Source organism: Ogataea angusta (genome assembly GCF_019207475.1).
Source record: "Ogataea angusta isolate 61-244 chromosome Unknown 61-244_NODE_12_length_299177_cov_91.812086, whole genome shotgun sequence".
Classification (NCBI taxonomy): Eukaryota; Fungi; Ascomycota; class Pichiomycetes; order Pichiales; family Pichiaceae; genus Ogataea; species Ogataea angusta.
The window spans coordinates 255304-275029 of record NW_025065226.1 but is presented as its reverse complement, the minus strand read 5'-3'; the positions used below and the strand labels follow the sequence as shown (position 1 = coordinate 275029).

The window sequence follows — 19726 nt, the reverse complement described above, 5'->3', positions numbered from 1 at the left end:
TGTAATCCGATCATAGTAGCTTTCGTACATTCGCACGAAACAACATCACCAGACAGAAGCCATGACTGTGATAGTCTCTTTTATCACAAGCCTGCTAGCGATTCGTACTTGCCTGGCTACCATCTGGGCCAGAACCGGTTTTGACAGTAGAGCCCAGACAATCTCCCTGAACTATCCAAACACCTTATCCATGTATTTGGCCGCTTTCGAATGATACTCCAGCTCCTCCTCGTCCATCGGGTAGCTCAGATCAATGTCCTCCAACGGAATCTGTTTGAAGTTTCTGGTGCAGCACTTGTAGCCAATCCAGAAAACAACAAAAATCACCAGAGAGATGTACGCTGCAAAAAAGTTCTGGGTGTCCCAGGGGATGAAGGCGGTGAATCCCTGCGTGAACGTGATCAGAACCAAGATTGAAGCTGCAAAAATGGCCGAGTACGGCTGGAGCGGCGACTTGTAGATCGGAAGCTCGTCCCGCTCGAGGCCCTGCTTTTTCAGCGCATAGTAGTACCTAAGGAACGCGTAATTGATCAGCGTCCAGCCAATGAACCCGAAAACAGTGGTCAGGTTCATCAGCCAGTTGAAGACCTGCTCGGCAGTGTTATTGAGCGTGAGCAGCGCAAGAAGCCCGAACGCAGCGTTGCAGATCACCGAGTAGTACGGCACGCCGTTCCTGTTGGTTATTGTCAGGAACTTCGGACAGTAGCCGTATTTCTGGCCGAAAAAGTACGTTCTGGACGGAATGTAGATCTGGGTGTTGGCCGCAGACATGGCAGCAATGAGAATGCCGCCGTTGACTATGGACGGAAGCACCTTCACTCCGGCGTTTTCCACCGCAATGACAAACGGCGACTCAGCGCCGTTTCCCGCTCCCGCGTTGACTGCGCTCAGCAACTTGTCGTCGTTGGACGCAACCATCAACGTGACCATAAACAGCGAGCCCACGTTGAAGGTGATGATCCGGACAATCACCGACTTCATCAGGGACGGAGCCAGTTTCCTGAAATTAGGCACCTCGCTATTTGTCAGAGCAACCACCTCAGTTCCCTGGAAGCCAAATCCAGCATTGATGAACACCCTCCAGACGCCCAGAAACTTCCCAATCGGCTTATCTGTTAGATAATGCACAAACGGCCCCGGATCTCTCCAGTACTGGAAGCCTGTGGTTTTGTGCAACGGGTTGCCACCGCACGTAGCTACCAGACAGAAAATCATGCTTCCGACAATCAACAGAATTTTGACCATGGTGATCCAGAACTCCACCTCCCCGTAGGCCCCCACGTCCACGATGTTGACCATAAGCACGAAAAACGTGAATATCAGCACAATGGCGTAGTCAGGCAGCTTTTTTTCCGTGTCCCAGTAGCCGATCAGCAGACAGATCGACGAGATTTCAGACGGCAGGGTCAGATTGTAGCCGAGCGCATAGCACCAGGTGTACGCGAACCCGGCCGATTTGTCCACGAATCGCGACACCATCTCGACGAAATTACCCTCGCTGCCCAGAAAAGAGCACATTTCCGCCAGCGAAAACAGAGTGCACATGGTGATCAGGCCCATGATCATGTACGAGAGCAGCATCCCGACCGGCCCAGCGATCGCCAGAGAGCCTCCGCTTCCGATAAGCAGCCCAACGCCAAGAGATCCGCCCAGAGCCAGGAAATTGACATGTCTGGGCTTGAGGTGCTTTTTGAGCTTGTGGTCGGGGAAAGACAGGACTGAGGCGGCGTCAACGTCCACCTCCGGCAGTTTCTCTTTTACTTCGGGCATTAGGAATGGAGAGTTTTTTGGACGGTATCTTATCTTGGGTGGCTGCTGTCGATCTTTCGGATATCCTAAACGGGCAGAAATATGCACGAGATTAGATAGTAATTTTAGCTCTAAGCGGGACCAAAAATAGACGTCCATGGTCTGTCCAGCGACTGTGCCCGTTGGACGAAATTAGAATATTTCATGCTTACGGTCTACCTCCCGTCCCCCTTTCCTGACAGACCATCTGTTCTCCACGCCTTACATTTTACAACAATCTCTGTCCATGGACATCGGCTCCCGCAAGGCAGAAAAATAAGCACCAAGCTCCTAAAAGTATGCTCTCTATTACCAAAAAGAACACCATCCTATGTAGTGCTGGCAGAGGTTCTCCACAGACGTGGCCTGCTGGATGAGCTTGTCGACCTGGCTCGGAACGTCCAGCTCCCGGAACCGCTTGAAGTCGTTGCCCGTCAGCTTGTCAGTGATACGCTTCAGAACGTACGCAGCACGCGCGTTCAAGATGTCTGCCTTGTTCTGCGCCTCCATCCGGGCGGCCTCCTCCTCGGTGATCTGGCCGCTGCGCAGCAGCTCGTTGTAGTTGGCGTTCGGGAAGTGCTGGTTCGGGTTGTCGACGATCTGTTTCAGCGGGAAGTCGAAACCCCAGTTGATCAGCGGGTCGTACGCGAACGCGTCCAGAATGGCCATCAGCGACTCCTTGTTGTCCCGGAGCACGCGCATTACGTTCTCGCTCGTGATCCGGAACGAGCCCTCGATGCCGCTCACCTCCATCGCGTAGCTCAGCATCCGAGTCAGTCTGAACGGCACTTTTTCCGGGTACTTTTCTCTCAATATGGCCGCCTCAAAACAGTCGCCAAAGTCGATGTGGATCACTTTTCCAGTGATCCTGTCCATCATCAGGTTCGAGGGGTGTCTATCCCCGAGACCCAGAATATATCCAACCATCGACATCACCGCCAACGAGCGCGTGTACGTCGTTCGTCTGTCCAGCCACGCCTCCGACGACTTCGACTTGAACCACAGCACCTTGTACAGGTCCTGTCCCCGCGTAATGTCCAGCGCGTACGTGAACACCTCCACCTTCTCCAGCAGCGTCAAATTGTCATAGTCCGGAGACATCTGCAGCATGATACGGTGCTCCACGTCAAGCAGGATCTTGCGCGGCTCTCTGTACTCCTTGATCAAAACATGGAACGTGTCAGAGTTAGGAACCCAGCCAAGCATGCCCGAGCTTGGAGACAGCGGGATCGCAGCGTACTGCTGGATATCCATGTGCCGCTTGAAACACTCGGCGTCGTTCGCAAGCAGCGTGTTCACCAGTCCAAACAGCTGCATCACCAGGTTGTCCTGCCGGATATCCTCGTGGCCCTTGAGCAGATACTGGTATTTCTTGCCGTCGCTGCCCAGAACGTTGAACTTGCGAGGCCTCTGCTTGGACGTGATCACAGAAAACACCGGCTCAAAACGCACGATGCGAATCACCTCTTTGCCCGGCACATACGTCCCCGGAACAGCGAGCTCGAGGTCCTTTGCGGCCAGCAGCTTCGGAGAAACGTGCTGCAGGTCCAGGTTCTGCAGCTGCGGCAGCTGTCTGGAAATGCGGCGGAACACGCCGTAGTACAGGTCCCACGCCTGGTTCAGGTACGCCACGTCTTTTGTGCGCCGGAAATTCATCAGCCACTGGTGCGCATCGTTCAGCTCCTTGCCAAAAGCGTTCACAAACGACGCCTCGCGGATCGTCTCTGGACCTTTCTCGAGCATCTGGTGCAGAGGTGTCAGGATCTGGAACATCTTCTCGATGTTCTGGTCGCCAAAGTACGACCGCGACGCGTCCTCGAGCCCCTCGTACCACATCTCGTGCCACAGCACCGCCACGCGGATCAGCTCGTTGCTCACGAGGTCCGCCTGGTCGACCAGCCGCGCCGAGTGCGCCCGCATCTTGTCGATGATCGTCAGAGCTGCTCTCTGCCGCGAGACGCTGTCGGACTTGATGGCCACAGTGAGCGGATAGATCAGCGCCTGCGGATGCGCACGCCCCAGGTCCGACAGCAGGCCCAGAAGCGACTTGCTCACCACGGGGTCCGGCTGGTGGATCCGCGAGATCAGCTGCGGAATCACGTCCAGCCACGTGTCGACCTTCACCAGCTGGAACCCTTCCTGCATCGCGTCGGCCACCTCCTCAATGCCTCCGTACTTGATCCACAGCGTCAGCAGTCTCAGCGTGTCCTGGAGCGGGTTGGACTGCGACAGCGAGATCGAGTGGAAAAATCCCTTAACGGCCGGCACCACGTAGTGCAGAATGCCGCCCAGACTGTTCTCGTCCACGTCGGCGTTCTCCTCGTGCAACTGCTTAGCCTGCGGAGAGATCACCTCGAAGTTGGCAAGTGCCCAGTTGTGCCAGGCCTTGTACCACGTGGGGTCGAAGTGCGTAGCCAGAAGGAACGAGCCCAGGATGCCCGTGGACTCCATCTCCGTCCAGTTGCTGTTCAGAGCGATCTTCCACTCGCCCTGTTTCAAGTAGCATCTCGCCAGCAGCATGGTGTACCGCTCAATGTTGTCCGAGGCGCCCGGAATCGCCGTCGGCAGCGGCTGTGTAATGGCCTCGTTCTCGTTCACGCCGAGGTCACGTGACAGCTTCGACGCAAAGTCGATGAGGTGGTTGAGCGCCTCTCGCTGCTGGCCTCTGGCCCACATGTACTTCAGCTGCGCGTACACCACGTGCGGCGGAGCCCTCGACGTCTGGTGGCCCGAGTCGCCCTCGTCCAGAAGCGCGTTCAGCGACTTTTCGGCGAGCCCCAGCCGGCCCGATTTGCGGCACAGGTTGGCAAACTTGATCCACATTTCCATGTCCTGTTTCGGCTTCACGACCAGAGCACGCACCTTGAGCATCCTTTGCCAGATGTCCACGTTGCGCTGGCAGCCCAAGAGACGTTTGTTCCACGTTTCGCGGATCTGGATGCGTTTTTCGGAGCCCTGGGGCAGGCACTTGTATTTAATGATTTCCTCGAGCTCCGCCAGCATCTGCACTCTCACAACCACGCCGTACGCTCTGTTGTACGACTCGCTCACCAACGCAGTGATTTCCGTCACCAGGAGGTCCCTGGCTTTTGAGATCTGCTCTGCGGCCTCCCCAAAGTTGTTTCTGTGCAGACACAAAATAGCGTTGAAGAACGCCTTATCCGGCGACTCCACCTTCATGACGCTGATGTAGTTGCCCATGCGCTCCCATTGTCCAAGGCCCCACGCGGCCGCGGCAGCCAGGGGCGCAATGGCTCTTTTGATGTCACCAGACGAGTTGTTCCATTTATCCTGCGCCAGCTCGCTCAACAGCTCCCATTCGCCCAGAGCGTGCAGACATCTCATTTTTCCCATGGTGATATCCGTGGAGTTCGGCTCCTCCTTCTCGCGCTCGTTGTAGGCGCGCAGCGCGTCGTCCCAGCGCTGGAGCTTTTCGTACCACGTTTCCTTGAGCTGCAGGCCGTGGTGGTCTTGCGCGTACTTTAGAATTCCAATCGCAGCATCCGACTGCTGCAGCTGGTTGTTGATGCTGATCAGCGACTCGATCGTCGGCGTCGACGGCTCCTGGATGAACTCCAGCTCCTTGTAGTGCAGCGCCTTGGCGTACACGTGGCTCCGCTGCGCGTACTGCGACAGCGTCTGAATCCTGATCGGCAGCGACTTGTCGTCGTGCTCGAGGAACTCGGCGAGATTCAGGAGCGTCTGGTGGATCTCTGGCAGGTTGTTGGGCGACGACAGCGCGATGCACAGCGCCTGGGCCAATTCTCCCTGGTACTGGATGTGCAGCTCGTTCCAGCAGCTTGCAAACGCACAGTTGAAGAGGTCTCTGGCTAGCGGCGGATAAACGGTAGCCAGCGAGGAGCACGCACGCAGAGCCGGCGACGGCGACTCCTTGAGCAGCTCAATGCTCAGTCTGCGGATCCATTCCTGCCAGTCCTCCTTTGTGCGCATGCTATTGCAGTCCCAGACGTAGCGTAGAGCCTGAGCGTTGACAGGCAGTTTCCGCGGCGTGGCCTCAATGTCGAAATTGTCGTTGGATGAAGTTTCCTGTGACTTGTCGTTCAGCAGAGTGGTTGGCAGCGGCTCGCCGTGAATTAATTTATCAACCAGCTGGTCGTAAACCGGATACTGCAGTCTGTGTTTGGTCATGATGCTGGTGATGCCGGGGATGAACACAGAAAACTCGGCGCCCATCTGCAGCAACAGCAGACAGATGGTGTTCACGGCAGAGTTCTTGACGTCTTCGGAAGAATGAGAGACCAGAATTCTTATCAACGGCTGCACAATTCTGGATGAGTAGTCGTTCAAGCTGACGTGTTTAGACAGTTTTCCAATAGTGTCAATGGCCTCCTTACTGACAGATTCCTCCGGCGACTCGAAAAGCTTCACTATCTGCGGAATCACGAGGTGCATGTACGGCTCGACGTTGCTGCCAAAAACGGTGAACGCCTTGAGAACGCGCAACGTCGACACCTTGCGCGGCAAGTTGTCCTTGTCCAGCACGTCCAGAAAAATGGTAATCACCTGAAACATGTATATTTTGAACTCGTCGTCCAGCGCCTTCGAGACCTGCTCTATCATGCCTATAATGGTGACCTGGAGATTCACCTGGGGGAAATATTCCTCGATGAGAGAAAAGATGTCTGGCAAATGAGGACGGATGTGCAACTTGACGATCTTGATCAAATCAGCGAGCTGCTGGAAGTACGTCTCCAGCAACGAGGGCGGACACGTGTGGATTACGGTCGCGAAACCAGGGATCACCTTGTCGAGGAAAGGAACGCACTTGATGCCCAGCGTTTTGAAGATGTGCATGATAGCCTGGATGACGGCCGGATGATGGGTGCTCAGCGAGGCGTCCTTCAAGATGCGCAGCAGCGTCTTGATCACCACTGTCGGGAAGTAGTCCTCGTTCGACGGCGACTTGCCCTTCATCAGCAACTCCATGTCCACAGGCGGCGCGTTCTGCTCTGCCACCGTCTGCGAGTCCTGGCCGTGTCTCTCCACCTCTCTGTGTTTGTACGGATCAAGAGCGCCCAGAATCCCGACAAGACGCACGGTTTCGCGTCGCACCGCCAGCGACGTCTCCGACTTGAGAATGTTCACCAGCAGCCCCAGAAGCTGCGGATAATCGAGCAGCGGCTGGATGACGTAGCCCGAGGACCCGGCGATCTGGCCGAGCGTTTTCAGCGCTGCGTCCCGCTTGAAACTCATGCTTTGGTCCTGGAACGTTTCGATGAATATCGGCATCAGCTGCGGAATGTACTGCACCATTTCGTCGCCGACCACCACGGCCAGCTCGCCGATCGCCGCGATCGCCGCCGCTGCAACAGAAGCGCCCGATTCTGTGCTGGCAGGCAGCAGCACGTCCATGATGGGCTTGAAATATGGCTTTGTGAGGTCGCCTGTGTGCGAAATCAGCACAGCAAGCAATAGAGCCGTGTCTTCTTTCTCTCTGGAGTTGTGGCCGCCGTACTCTAGCGTGGTGAGCAGCTGGATGAGCAGCTTGCGCAACGATGGCACTATGTACGCCGGGTTAATTGCTGCGAGTCTTCCGACCAGCTTGATGGCCGCCTTGCGGATTTCAAACGACTCGTCGTTCAGAGCCATGAAGAGCAGCCTCACGTTTTCGGCCTGCGACAACTGAGGGTCGAATCTCTCGCCCAGGCTGTTGAGCACTTCCAGACGGATCTCCTCGTACGGGTCAGTTATGCAAACAGTGAGCAATTTGTCAAGAACCTCGCTCACAGCTTTCAGAGAGTTTAGGCTCTTTTGGAGGCAGATCGGGTCGGAAAGATATATTTTCGACGAAGTCAGAGCTGCTCGCAGCCGCACCTCGGGACTGTCGTGGTCCATGTAGTGGATGACAGAGTAGCGGACAAATTCTGTGAGAGAGTAGTTTCTGAAGTCAAAGTAGCTCAGAGTCTTGAGTGCCTGCAAAATAATCACCACGTCTGGCTCTTCCTGGTAGTGGCTCTTCGGCAGCCCAGTGAGCGACGTGATATCCACCGGCGGCGTGTTGAACTGGCCACCGTCCCTGACGTACATGCTGTGACGGTAGTTGTGTGCAAGACTGGCGTTCATTTGCCGCTTGAAGTCGGGAGCTCCTGGGTGTTTGAACTCGAAGCCCGAGAGACAGAAGCTGACTGCGTTGATCAGCTTTTCGTTGATCATGGGCTCCAAGGACGGGAGATTATCGATGAATATTTTGAGCAGACTCAGCATGTTGTCGTTGATTGGAGATTTGAGAATGAGTGTCATGAGCTGGTAGTTGTTGATGAATTTTGTCAGTGGTGGTCCGAGAGAAATGGCCAATTTCGCCAGACAGTAGAAACAGTACGGAACGAGCTCTTTCTTTGTCTTCGGCACCTTCGACGCCAGCGCGTCCTTGATGCTTTCGAGCACGACACCGTCAAGATAGTTGATGATGTTGTTTTTGGCCTCCACCGAGAGGTCTCCGATGCTCAGCAAAATAAACGAGCGGTCTTTTCCGATCTTCAGCTGCGAAATGTAGTACAGCAGCACGCGATGCATGTATTTGTCCACAAACTTGACTCTGTCGAATCTCGCGAGAATCGGCATGATCTTGGTGACCTCTCTTCTCACATCGACGGAGCGGTGGTCCTTGATGCCCATGAGGTTCTCATAGATGTCGTCGATTTTTGAGTGCAGCAGCGACGAGCCCTGGAGAACCAGCTCTCTGTAGCACAACAGGGACCCGTGAATGAACTCCGAAGGGTTGTTGTTGACCACGGGGCCGCTGCCGTTGGACGTCGCAAGAGAGTTGCGGAAGATCAGCGTCGCCTCCGTGTACAGTTTCGAGAACCAGTAGCTTCTGAGCTCCAGGTCTCGCTCGTAGACGATATTCAGACAGTGCCGCAGACAGATGGCCGAATCTTCTCTCAACAGGCTTTTCGAGTCCCGCAAGCCGATCCAGATATTCGACAGCACCTCCTTGATGTACGGATACAGCATTGCAGAGGCATTTTCTGCCAGCGAGCTGATGATCAGGATGGCTGCGTGTTTTTTGTTTTCCACTTTCTCCGCAACGAGCCACTCGATCGACCGCTTGACCTCGAACTCCACAAAATCGCCCGTGAGCGAGCCCCCCGGAATGGCCAGCTTGCCGAGCGTCTTGGTGGCCCGTCTCATGACCGCCAGGTCGCTCGACGTGATCAGCCGACGGAGATAGTTAGCGTACCGGGCGATCATGTTGGAGTTCTCTTCCGTGGTAGACGAGGCCCCAATGCGCGGCAGCGAGCTGCTGATCAGCTCCACAAGCGCGTTGATCGCCTCAATGCCGCCCAGCTGCTGCGAGACGCTCGAACTGTTGATGAGATCGAATATCCGTTTGTTGATGTAGTTGTTGTAGACACTTAGTTGTTCGGCCGTGATGGCCTCGCGCGACACGGCCACAAACTGGTCGCGCAGCCTGCTGGCAGCGCGTTTCTGCCGGCCGGCGTCTTTGGAGCCGAGCTCCGTGAATATTTCGTCCACATGCCAATTGTCCAGGGGAGTCGACATGGTGAAAATAAAGAGAAATTAGATTAGCACTGCCATGTAAGGACGATTACCACAATACGGCCCCGTTTAATCTACAGCACTACAAGGCAAATTATTGCAAATTAGCGTATGTCGTCAACAGTAAGATGCTCAGCGGCTTAGCAAATCCGGTACAGGCAAAATAGTCGTAGGCCCCTATACCACCAGACCGTGGAACGTTCGTGGAAATTCTGGATAGCGCAAATTTTCCTTATCGCACGACTCGAACTTTCTTTAAATATACATGTCTCTTCTTATGACATGGACCCCGACATGGCGTGCATAGGCAAAAAGCGGTTTCTGGATGGCACGGAGACGGCATTCCGCGACACCAAGCGAAGGCTGATCGAAAACCTGACGGATCTCCACATCGGTGTGGGAGGCCCAGGGTTTGCAAGCAAATCCATGTTTGAGAGCGAGTACCTAAACTCTGCCCCACGACACCATCCCGCCAGCGACAGGGTCGTGATACCGAACATTGATCAGTTCCTTAGAGAGAACCCTGACCCTCTGGAGGGCGAGAAGGTGGACCTTTCGAACGTGGACCTGGACAAACTGATTATCCCGAACGTGGCGGACGGCCGGCGCGTGAACGAGCTCAGCGAGCTGTACGATCGGTATGTGCGCAGCCAGGGCGCTCTGGTCAAGTACTATAATCCGGAGATGCTCACGTATTCGCGATATTTGGACTCCAAGGACCTCAAAGGGAAGATTGAGGAGCTAGACAGCAACGACGAAGACACGCCGGTCGCGCAAGACGAGGACGTGGAAATGGACATCGACTAGCTGTGCTCTGCGTCCAAACTAGACAGTCTCGCCAGTGTGCTGGTCAATTTCTCTCTGACGGCTGGGTCCTGAGTGACCTCAGCAATCACCTCTCGTGCCTGGTTCTCGAGATCGCGGAGCGCTTCGCGGCAGTACTCGAAACTATGGGTGGACTTCATGATGTTAAGGGCATGGAGCTTGAGTTCGTGCTCCTCGGTGCGCAACTTCAGGATTCTCTGTAGCTCTTTGTTGGTTGGGTTTGTATTGATTGAATGAATGATGGGGAACGAAAACTTCCCCTCGGTGATATCCTCGCAATAGCCCTTGTTTTTGTTGTAGACGTCCGACATGAGGTTCAAGTAGTCGTCTTTGATCTGGTAGATCACTCCGAGCATGTTGCTCAGCGTGATGAGCTTGTCGCACGGCTGATCCGCCAGCAGGTTCATCAACTTGGCGCTCAGCCGGAACAGTCCCCCCGTCTTGTTCATCACCATATTGACATAGTCCTGCTCAGACGGACACTCGTTGATCTCTCGCCAGTGCAGATCGAGGCCCTGGCCGCGGTGCAGGTTGACCATCTCGTCCAAAAAGATATTCTGCGCAGCAAGTCTTTTGTCCTCCTTGTCGATGGCGTCTGTCAACAGTCGCATCGCCACAAAGTACATGTAGTTGGCGCAATTGATGGTCTGGGGAACGCCAAAGATCAGATGGGAGCACGGCCTGCTGCGTCGAAGCTTCGAGTTGTCCTCAATGTCGTCGATCAGCAGAGACGAAAGGTGCAACGTATCGATCACAGCCTCGATCTTTTCCAGCTTCTCTGCCGGGACATTGAGCACCAGGTTGAACGTTCTGATTAACAGGCTCCGCAGATGCTTACCCTGGGTCTGGTCTGCAAGATAGTGGTACGGTGTCGTCAATGTTTTTTCATTCTCTTTGTTCCAGGAGGGAGACAAGGGAACAGGAACCATTTAAAAAATAAATCAAGGTTAAAGTCAGAATTTAAAAAGTTCAAAAAAATAATTCACACAATGGAACACATGCCCGTTCAATGGCTGATGGAAGTACCCATCGTCACCAGAATGCTCACTGTCGGGATAGTCGCCGTGTCGCTCGTCAACTTCGCCGGCTTTGCCTCCGAAAGAGACCTCGTGTACACATATGAGGACGTGTTCATCCGCGGCCAGTTCTGGCGAATACTCACGTCTCTGCTGTATTTCGGCCCGTTTTCCTTCAACGTGTTGGTCATTCTGTACATGTTTGTGGGGTACTCAAAGTACCTCGAGAACTCGTTTCACCGCACAAAAGACTTCATCACGTGTCTTGCGATCCTCAGCTCTGGACTCTTTATGTTCAGCACCTACGTCCATCCACTGTACAGAATCGGCGAACACCTCATGGACACTATGCTCTACATCTATTCCAGACGCAACCCGAACGACGGACTCCAGATTCTCGGCATCTACCGCTTCAACGCCATCTACCTGCCCGTGATGTTCACGGTGCTGTCCGTGGTCAGATACCACCCGATGCAGGGCAACATGCGCACGCTGCCGCTCACGTGGATCTACGAAAACGTGTTCAGCTTCCTGTGGGGCCACATCTACCTGTTTCTGTGCGACACGGCCCCCAAGCTCCACCGCTCTGCCGTTGCCGGTGCACGGGTGTGATAATCATCACCACGCGGGGCCCACAAGCGGAAATTGGAACCGCAGCCGAGAATTTTTATAAATCGCCTACCATCGCGACTTGAGCACAAACCACCAATATATGTCGTTTCTGGGAGGATCGGAGTGTGCTGCCAACGCCAATCCGCTGGCGCAGTTTTTCAAGCAGTCGCAGCACGACACGTCGCTCGAGCAATCGCTCCGCAACGGCGCCCACGAGACCCGTCAGAACGCCCAAATCAGAGCACCTGTGGCGATGAACGAGGCCGACAGAGCACACATGGAGCAGTTCATGAACCAGAGCGCGCCGTTCAACTTCCAGCCGATGGCCAACGAGCTGCGCATGATCCAGCCTGACGTGCAAACGCAGACTGCCCCTGCCCTGGGCAGCTCCCGCGTGCAGAACCAGCTGCCTTTGCAAATTCACGGGCAAGCGCGGCCACAGGTTTCCGGGTGGTCCTCAGAGTTCCAGAGCACAGCCACGTCGCAGGTTACGCACAGTCCGTCTCCAGTCAGCCAGGCCCCGGTGAGATCGATGGGGATGGCTCCCCGGTTGCATTTGAGGCCGTTTACCTCTACTAACGGGCTAATGCAGGCCAGTAGCATTTCCAGCAGCATGATGCAGGAGGACACAAGCCAGCAGGTGGACTGGGAGCAGCAGTTCAAGGAGATGGAGGAGATGGAGGAGATGGAGGAGATTACGGCAGAGACTCAGCAGCCAGTGGAGGAGACGGTTTCCGCGCAGGAGAGCGCGTTTGATCAAGTTTGGGACAACATCCAGGAGACCTATGCGGACAACATGCTGAGCAACGACGAGTTCCAGGCGCAATGGGAGAAAGACTTCGAAAAGTACGCACAGACAAGGCTGAACTACGGCGAGTACACTTTTGAGGAGAATAACCAGTTCCGGAACAACCTGGACGCGTACGAGATTGGCATCAAGCTGATGGAGAGCGGTGCGAAACTCAGCGAGGCCGCGCTGGCTTTTGAGGCTGCTGTCGAGCAGAATCCCGGCCATGTCGACGCCTGGCTGCGTCTGGGCCAGGTTCAGACCCAGAACGAGAAAGAGCTTGCTGGAATAGCCGCGCTGGAGAAGTGTCTGGAGCTGTCGCCCCAGAACCTTGTTGCGCTCATGACTCTGGCGATTTCGTACATCAACGAAGGGTACGACAACGCAGCGTTTGCCACGCTGGAGAGATGGATCGAGACCAAGTACCCGGAGGTGGCCGAGCGCGCACGGAGCGCGAACCCGGACATCCAGGCGGACGACCGGTTCTCGCTGAACAAGCGTGTGACACAGTTATTCATCAAGGCCGCGCAGCTGTCCCCTGAGGGAGCCAACATGGACTCCGAGGTCCAGACGGGGCTCGGAGTGCTGTTCTACTCGATGGAGGAGTACAGCAAGACGCTGGACTGCTTCCAGGCGGCGATCGAGCACAACCCAAATGACGCGCTGGCCTGGAACCGGCTGGGAGCGTCGCTGGCGAACTCGAACAAGCCCGAGCAGGCGATCGAGGCGTACTCGCGTGCTCTGCAGTTGAACCCGAACTTCGTGAGAGCAAGGTACAATCTGGGTGTTTCCTTCATCAATATGGGGATGTATCGCGACGCGGTGGACCACCTGCTTACGGGACTGAGCATGCACGAGGTGGAGTCGCTCGATGGGTCCTCGTCTGTTGCCCGGAGCAACCAGTCGACGAGTTTGATCGAGACGTTGAAGCGCGCGTTCCTGGCGATGGACCGGCGCGACCTGATTGACAAGGTGAAACCTGGGCTGAACGTGGACTCGTTCCGGAGAACCTACGATATATAGCTTAATGAGTTACGGAGATGAAAGATAAGATAAAAATTAAAGAAAAATAAGCGTAAAGTAAGTAAAATAAGTAAAATAAAATAAAATAAAATAAAATAAAATAAAATATTACAAATCATCCATATGGACCAGCGCAAGGTGGGAGCCGCGTGCGACATTTGCCACCGGCGAAAAATCAAGTGCGATATTGGTACCACCGGGACGCCGTGCAGCAAGTGCAAGGAGCTGAAAGTGGAGTCCCAGTGCGTGCTTCACAAGCGCAGAAAGAAGACCGACGGCATGACGTATTTTGTGACCCAGGACAAGTTTCTGAACGTGATCAAGTTCTCGCCCAAGAAATACATGCGCTCGGCGGCCCAGACAGAGAGCCGTGCCGTCAACATGGCCTACTACCCCGCCGTGAACGAGCTGGCGTCCAAGTTCTACAAAAACGTCGTGGGATATGAAACGGAACTCGACGACCTGGATTTGCAGTACATGACACAGCTCGGGTGCTTCAATCTGCCAGACAAGGTCACCTGCTGGAAGCTGTTCAACTACTTCTTCAAGAACATGAACAAGTGCCTGCTGATCCTGGACTACGGCAGGTTCATCAGAGACCACCAGAAATTGGACGAGGTGCCGTCGTTGGTGCTGGTGCAGGCGCTGCTCTGCGTCGGCTCGATTCTGGCAAAGGCGGACCTCGCAACGGAACACGAGCGCGACACGTACGACAAGTACACGGCCGTGTTCTACAAGAGAACCAAGGCGCTTGTGGAGGCGTCTGTGGAGCAGGACCCGATCGCGCTCGTGCAAACGTACATGGTGCTCTCGTGCATCTCGGAGATGACCAAGTACGCGATGGGGACCAGCGGGCGCACGTGGCTGCGCATGGCGCACCAGGTCGCCCAGGACAACCGGTTCTACCAGGAACAGCCGCGGCTGCCGCAGTACAAGCGCAACATGTACCGCCGGCTGTGGTGGATCATCTACGCACGTGACCGCATGTTTGTGTTCTGGCACGGCGGCTCGTGTCTGGTGTCGAAGAGCGAGACGGCGATTTCGAAGGACTCGCAGGACCTGTTTGCGCTGGACGAGTTCGAGCACGAGAGCCACGACTACTTCCGCAGTCTGATCAAGATTGGCGAGCTCATCGATATTACGTCATCAAACGACAACTCCGCGGACGGGATTTTGCTGTGGAAGGACGTGGACCAGTGCGACGCGCTGGTGACTAAGTGGTTCGAGAGTCTTCCGGCGCATCTGGTGTTCAGGCTGGACGATCCGGGGTCGCAGACGGGCCATTCGGTGCTGATCACGATGTACTACTACCTGCTGCTACTGACGATCCACCGAGTGAATCTTTTGCGCGAGTACAAGAAACTGGCCGCTCATCGCAGGGACAAGGAATCGTTGCAGAGCGTCCCGTCGTGGGGGCTGACTTTCCACTGTGCGTTCATGATTTCGCAGATCTCGGGCCGGTGGCTCAAGGACAACAATTATGCTCCGTGTCCGAATATATACATGCAGTGCGTTTTTTCGAGCTCGTTCACGATGCTGTGCCAGCTGCTGAACAAAGACGCGACGATCGCGAAGATGGCGGACGAGTGTATCCAGCTGAACCTGCTTTCTATGCAGGAGTACGGCAAACAGTATCTGCAAGGCCAGATGGCACACTATGTGGTGAGCCAGGTGTACCACGACAAGAAGAAGCGGCTGAAGCTGTTGCGGTCCTCGTTTGAGGTGAGCGACGCGAGCGACACGTTCCCGGACCGGCTGAACGACGAGATCAGCGCGCGGATCGAGCACAAGCTGGAGGCGCGGTCGTTCGAGGGCGCAGACGACCAGCTGGAGAAGGATCGGCGCGAGCTGAAGAATTTCCTGCCGTTCCAGCTGTACCAGAAGAACTATGCGCCGTTCATTCCGCGCAAGCTGGCCAAATACTCAACCGACGACGGCACACGGCCCGTGGTGGACCCTGCCACCAACTCGTTGCAGCACTTCCCGGAAACACAGCCAAGCGTGGGCAGCGAGTCTGTCTCAGACAGCTCGCAGGACAGCGTCAGCGAGTGGCTTGCGCATATCAGCAACCCGACGGAAATGGCCAACGTCAGAGACTCAGACTTCGTCAAACATTTCACGTTCAGTGCCGACCCGACGGCAGAGACGAACATGCCCTTTGAGCTCGACGGGATGCCCCGAATGCAGGACTTTGCCGACGTAATGCACATGCCGGTGCCGGGTCTTGTCGACGGCAACTATATGGGCGGTGCTGCCACGGTGCCTGATTTCGACCAGCTGCTCAAAGGCCTGTAGCGACGATCGACTTCTTTTTTTTTATTTTATGTTAGAAATTATATAAATAAATATTGCGGTGCGATGTCCATCCCGTACGCGGCCCACCAGCCATATCTCAAGACCCTCAAGCCGGCGGCCCAGTCGCGGCTCGCGCGATTGGAGCCCGCGGCGCGGTACCTGCGCCACCGGCCGTACCTGCTGCTGCTGCCCCTGCTGTTGTTCTTTCTCGTGCCCCACTACCACAAGAGCCCGCGGGTGGTGATCATCCTGGCGGCCAACGAGGGCGGCGGCGTGCAGCGATGGAAAACGCCGCAGGAGTGGTCTGTGGAGCGGTCGTCGATCGCCAACAAACGCGAATACGCCGAGCAACACGGCTACATCCTCTCCATCAAAGACACAGCACTGAAAAGAAGGTACAGCCACGAATGGCGCGAGGGCTGGGAAAAGGCCGACATTCTGAAACAGACCATGCGCCAGTACCCGGACGCCGAGTGGTTCTGGTGGCTAGACCTGCACACGTTCATCATGGAGCCGCAGATCTCTCTCGAGGAGTACCTATTCAATAATCTCGAAAAACGCACCTACAGAGACCTGTCGTACCACAACCCGCTGCATATTCCAGTGGACTCGCCGTACGTGGACGTTGAGCACTCTCCTGTGGATCTGGTGCTGGCCCAGGACTGCGGAGGGTTCAATTTGGGCAGCTTCCTGGTGAGACGGTCTGAGTGGACAGAGCTTTTGCTGGACGTCTGGTGGGACCCGGTGTTTTACGAGCAGATGCACATGACGTGGGAGCACAAGGAACAGGACTGTCTCGAGACGCTGTACCGCACACAGCCGTGGATCAGAGAACGCGTCGGGTTTGTGCCCCTGCGAGCTATCAATAGCTTTCCGCCGGGAGCCTGTGCGGAACAGAAAGACGACCCGCAGTATTTTTACAACGAAAAGGACCGCGATTTTCTGGTCAACATGGCAGGCTGCAACTTCGGCGACCGCTCGTGCTGGAACGAGTACGAGCACTATAGGAACCTGCAGAAACAGCTCAGGAAGAGCCGGCGGTGGTCGTGGTTACCCGGCTTCTGATAAAACTAAATACTCAGAAAAATCGTCTATTATTATTTCCCTGAATTATTGCTCCATGAACAGTGAATTCTGGAACGAGCAGGCCGGCGACGACGAAATGGCGTTTCTGACGTTCCCCGACAACCCGTCGTCGTCGTCGCGTCCCGCCCAGCCGCAGGCGGCTGCGCCCCAGCCCCCGAGGCCCGGCGACGAGGCGATGTCCGGGGGCACCATGTCGTCTTTCTCGCCGCAGGTGTTTGAGAACAACTCTGGCGCTCAATTGGAGCAGCAGCGCGCTCTCCCGTCCCAGCCACCCACGCAGAGCCCGTTTGAAGCGTCTGCGCCGACCCCCACCCCGCCGCCTCAGCAGTATCAGCAACCGCGTCCCGTGCCCTCCCACAACAACAGTCCGAACGCCAGCACTCCGCAGCAGCGCCAGATGCAGATCCAGATGCAGCAGCAGCACAATTTCATGTGTCTGCTGGAGGAGTTCATGAACCGCAACAACACTCCCCTAACGGAGAGGTATCCTGTTATTGGGGGCAAGAAGATGAACCTATTTCTGATTTACGCCGTGATGGTGAAGTTTGGCGGGTTCAACAACGTGCTCAGGTCCAAGAAAATTGTGCCTGTGGCCAGCAAGTTTGGAATCCCGCCCGATAACAACCAGCTGCTGCGCGAGTTTGTCCAGATGTACCACAAATGTCTGCTTCCGTTCGAGCTGTACGCCAACACGCCTGAGGGGATGAAGGAGCTATCGATGCGGAAAAAACAGCTCGAGCAGCAGATGCAGTTCAAGCAGGCCACGCCGACCAGTGCCAGTCACCAGACGCCGCCCGTTTTCAACGAGACAAAGTTCACGCCCGGGGACCAGCGTGCGAGCGAGCCGTCGCCGGCCACTGTTGAGTCGCGCCACGCGACGCCGCAGCAAGACGCGAACTTCGTTCCCGACTTCATTCGCAATTACGTGCCGCACCAACGGCTGCTCGACAAGGTGGGGGGCCACGATTTGAAAGCGCTGTCTGCGTTCGGCGAGCAGATCGACCACTTGAAGCCTGTGTTTCTGTTTGTGCCAGAGCTCGGCAAGATCGATTTGAACGCGCTCACGTTGTCGCTGCTGTCAAAGATCGACGCCGAGGTGAACCTCGCGCTGAACGTTCTGCTGATTGTGACGTCGGACCCGAACCTCGTTGTGCCGCTCGGCGAGTGTATGGGCCTTCTGGAGGCGCTGGCCAGCGTCGGCACAGACACCCTGGACATGCTTGTTTCGGGCAACTTGGACAAGCGTAGAGACAGGTACGAAGACGCGCGCCCGGAGTATTTCAAGCCAAACAAGATAGAAGAGGTCTTTGAAAAGTACAGCGGACGGCTGAAGGCAGACAAGGACGTTGAGGTGGTGGTGGACTCGTTCACGTCGAAGGAGGTCGGCGACGAGAGCCAGGACTTGGAGGTCGAGGAGTCCGACGCAGACGTTGTGTTTGAGGAGCCGCCGCGCGTCGACACGCCGGCGTCGGACGTGGACGAGAAGCCGTTGGCGCCATTCGCTCTGCCGTCGTACGTGGAGCTGCTGGAAGCTGCACGTGCCGAAGCGGACGACTTTTCCGGCCGCGTGTACGCGAAGACGTTCCTGGACCGGCGGCTGATGCTGGTGGAGGAGCTCAACACGGTGTCGATGATTTTGCGCAATCTGTCGTTTGTGAACAACCCGCACGGCGTCTCGAACAACAACCTCATGGCGGCGAACTCGTCGCTGCTCAACTTTATCTACGCACTGATAGCGGCGCTGGGCACGTCCGAAGGGTTTGTGTTTGCACGGAAAAAAATGCATCTGATGAAAGACACGCTGATGACGCTGGCGAACGTCTCGCACGCGATCGAGCTGCGCTCGACAAAGGAGGCTTTTCTGGTTCTTGCGCTGTGTCTCGCGTTTGGCGTTCCACTGGAGCCGGAGGACGAAAAAGCTGGGTTCTACGTGCCAAAGTTCGACGCCGGCAAGGGCAAGTACCAGCTGCACGCGATCGACGTGCTCACCAAGGTGCTGTGCGGATCGCTGAATAACAAGAAGATGCTGTCGTCTGTGCTGGCGCGCGAAAACCTGGACCCGGAGATGAACTCGCTGATGCAGACGTACGACCAGGCCAAGAACGGCGACCTGGTGGTGCGGACGATGGGATTTTTCGTTTCTGCGCTGCCGCTGCACGTGATCTACGAGGGCATCGAGCGGTTCAACGACAAGCTGCCGTCGTGTCTGGAGCTGCTGCTGGGCAGCATCTTTGTGGCGGAGGTGATTGAGGACGCGCAGTTTTCGCGCAACGTGGCGCTGCGGCTGCTGAGCTCGCCCGAGCTCGTGGGGACCAACCTGTTTAAGCTGGCGTTCATCTTTGCGGCCATCTACGCCAAGACCAACCACGAGAACAAGCTGATGTACATCCACATCTCGGGCAAGAGCATGGAGCTGGTGAACGTGCTGCTGCGCGCGGCAGTGGCGCACGCCATCTCCGCGGGGGCCCGGGACGAGCTGCAGACGCTGTTCTCGGTCTCGAAGCTGTTCCCGGCGGACGAATCCATTCTCGGCGCGCTCATGACGCCGTCGTTGCCGCCAGACATCTCTGTGCAGGCGGTGGAGTCGGCAAAGCTACTGGTGAGACTACAGGAGGCTTTGAGCAACTAGATAATTATGTTTTGGCTCCACGCACTGACTATATCTTCTTTTCCGGCTGCATCTCGACCACCTCCACAGAGCTGGCCCCGTCAGCCGAGCCCCGTCCCAGGAGCACCTGTAGCAGCACCTTGATCGAGTGTCTGCCCTGCCACA

General features: G+C 56.0%; 9 protein-coding genes across 9 annotated transcripts; 6 read left to right on the top strand and 3 right to left on the bottom strand.

Annotated features, from left to right (window-relative positions):
- Positions 1 to 171: 171 nt before the first annotated feature.
- Positions 172 to 1908, bottom strand: KL928_005125 (uncharacterized protein; the record flags this gene model as incomplete). The annotated part of the gene is made up of 1 exon (XM_043205900.1): positions 172 to 1908. One exon carries the CDS (start codon positions 1906 to 1908, stop codon positions 172 to 174), a length of 1737 nt encoding a protein of 578 aa, XP_043057712.1.
- A 189-nt stretch (positions 1909 to 2097) lies between these two features.
- Positions 2098 to 9312, bottom strand: KL928_005124 (uncharacterized protein; the record flags this gene model as incomplete). The annotated part of the gene is made up of 1 exon (XM_043205899.1): positions 2098 to 9312. The coding sequence occupies one exon, from the start codon at positions 9310 to 9312 to the stop codon at positions 2098 to 2100; it is 7215 nt and encodes a 2404-aa protein (XP_043057711.1).
- Positions 9313 to 9591: 279 nt separating this feature from the next.
- Positions 9592 to 9986, top strand: KL928_005123 (uncharacterized protein; the record flags this gene model as incomplete). Its single annotated transcript, XM_043205898.1, has 2 exons — positions 9592 to 9900; positions 9960 to 9986. The coding sequence occupies 2 exons, from the start codon at positions 9592 to 9594 to the stop codon at positions 9984 to 9986; spliced, it is 336 nt and encodes a 111-aa protein (XP_043057710.1).
- A 126-nt stretch (positions 9987 to 10112) lies between these two features.
- On the bottom strand, positions 10113 to 11063 carry KL928_005122 (uncharacterized protein; the record flags this gene model as incomplete). The annotated part of the gene is made up of 1 exon (XM_043205897.1): positions 10113 to 11063. One exon carries the CDS (start codon positions 11061 to 11063, stop codon positions 10113 to 10115), a length of 951 nt encoding a protein of 316 aa, XP_043057709.1.
- A 60-nt stretch (positions 11064 to 11123) lies between these two features.
- KL928_005121 (uncharacterized protein) lies at positions 11124 to 11762 on the top strand (the record flags this gene model as incomplete). Its single annotated transcript, XM_043205896.1, has 1 exon — positions 11124 to 11762. The coding sequence occupies one exon, from the start codon at positions 11124 to 11126 to the stop codon at positions 11760 to 11762; it is 639 nt and encodes a 212-aa protein (XP_043057708.1).
- A 100-nt stretch (positions 11763 to 11862) lies between these two features.
- Positions 11863 to 13572, top strand: KL928_005120 (uncharacterized protein; the record flags this gene model as incomplete). The annotated part of the gene is made up of 1 exon (XM_043205895.1): positions 11863 to 13572. The coding sequence occupies one exon, from the start codon at positions 11863 to 11865 to the stop codon at positions 13570 to 13572; it is 1710 nt and encodes a 569-aa protein (XP_043057707.1).
- A 123-nt stretch (positions 13573 to 13695) lies between these two features.
- On the top strand, positions 13696 to 15867 carry KL928_005119 (uncharacterized protein; the record flags this gene model as incomplete). Its single annotated transcript, XM_043205893.1, has 1 exon — positions 13696 to 15867. One exon carries the CDS (start codon positions 13696 to 13698, stop codon positions 15865 to 15867), a length of 2172 nt encoding a protein of 723 aa, XP_043057706.1.
- Positions 15868 to 15930: 63 nt separating this feature from the next.
- KL928_005118 (uncharacterized protein) lies at positions 15931 to 16932 on the top strand (the record flags this gene model as incomplete). Its single annotated transcript, XM_043205892.1, has 1 exon — positions 15931 to 16932. One exon carries the CDS (start codon positions 15931 to 15933, stop codon positions 16930 to 16932), a length of 1002 nt encoding a protein of 333 aa, XP_043057705.1.
- A 55-nt stretch (positions 16933 to 16987) lies between these two features.
- On the top strand, positions 16988 to 19582 carry KL928_005117 (uncharacterized protein; the record flags this gene model as incomplete). The annotated part of the gene is made up of 1 exon (XM_043205891.1): positions 16988 to 19582. One exon carries the CDS (start codon positions 16988 to 16990, stop codon positions 19580 to 19582), a length of 2595 nt encoding a protein of 864 aa, XP_043057704.1.
- Between the last annotated feature and the right edge of the window lie 144 nt (positions 19583 to 19726).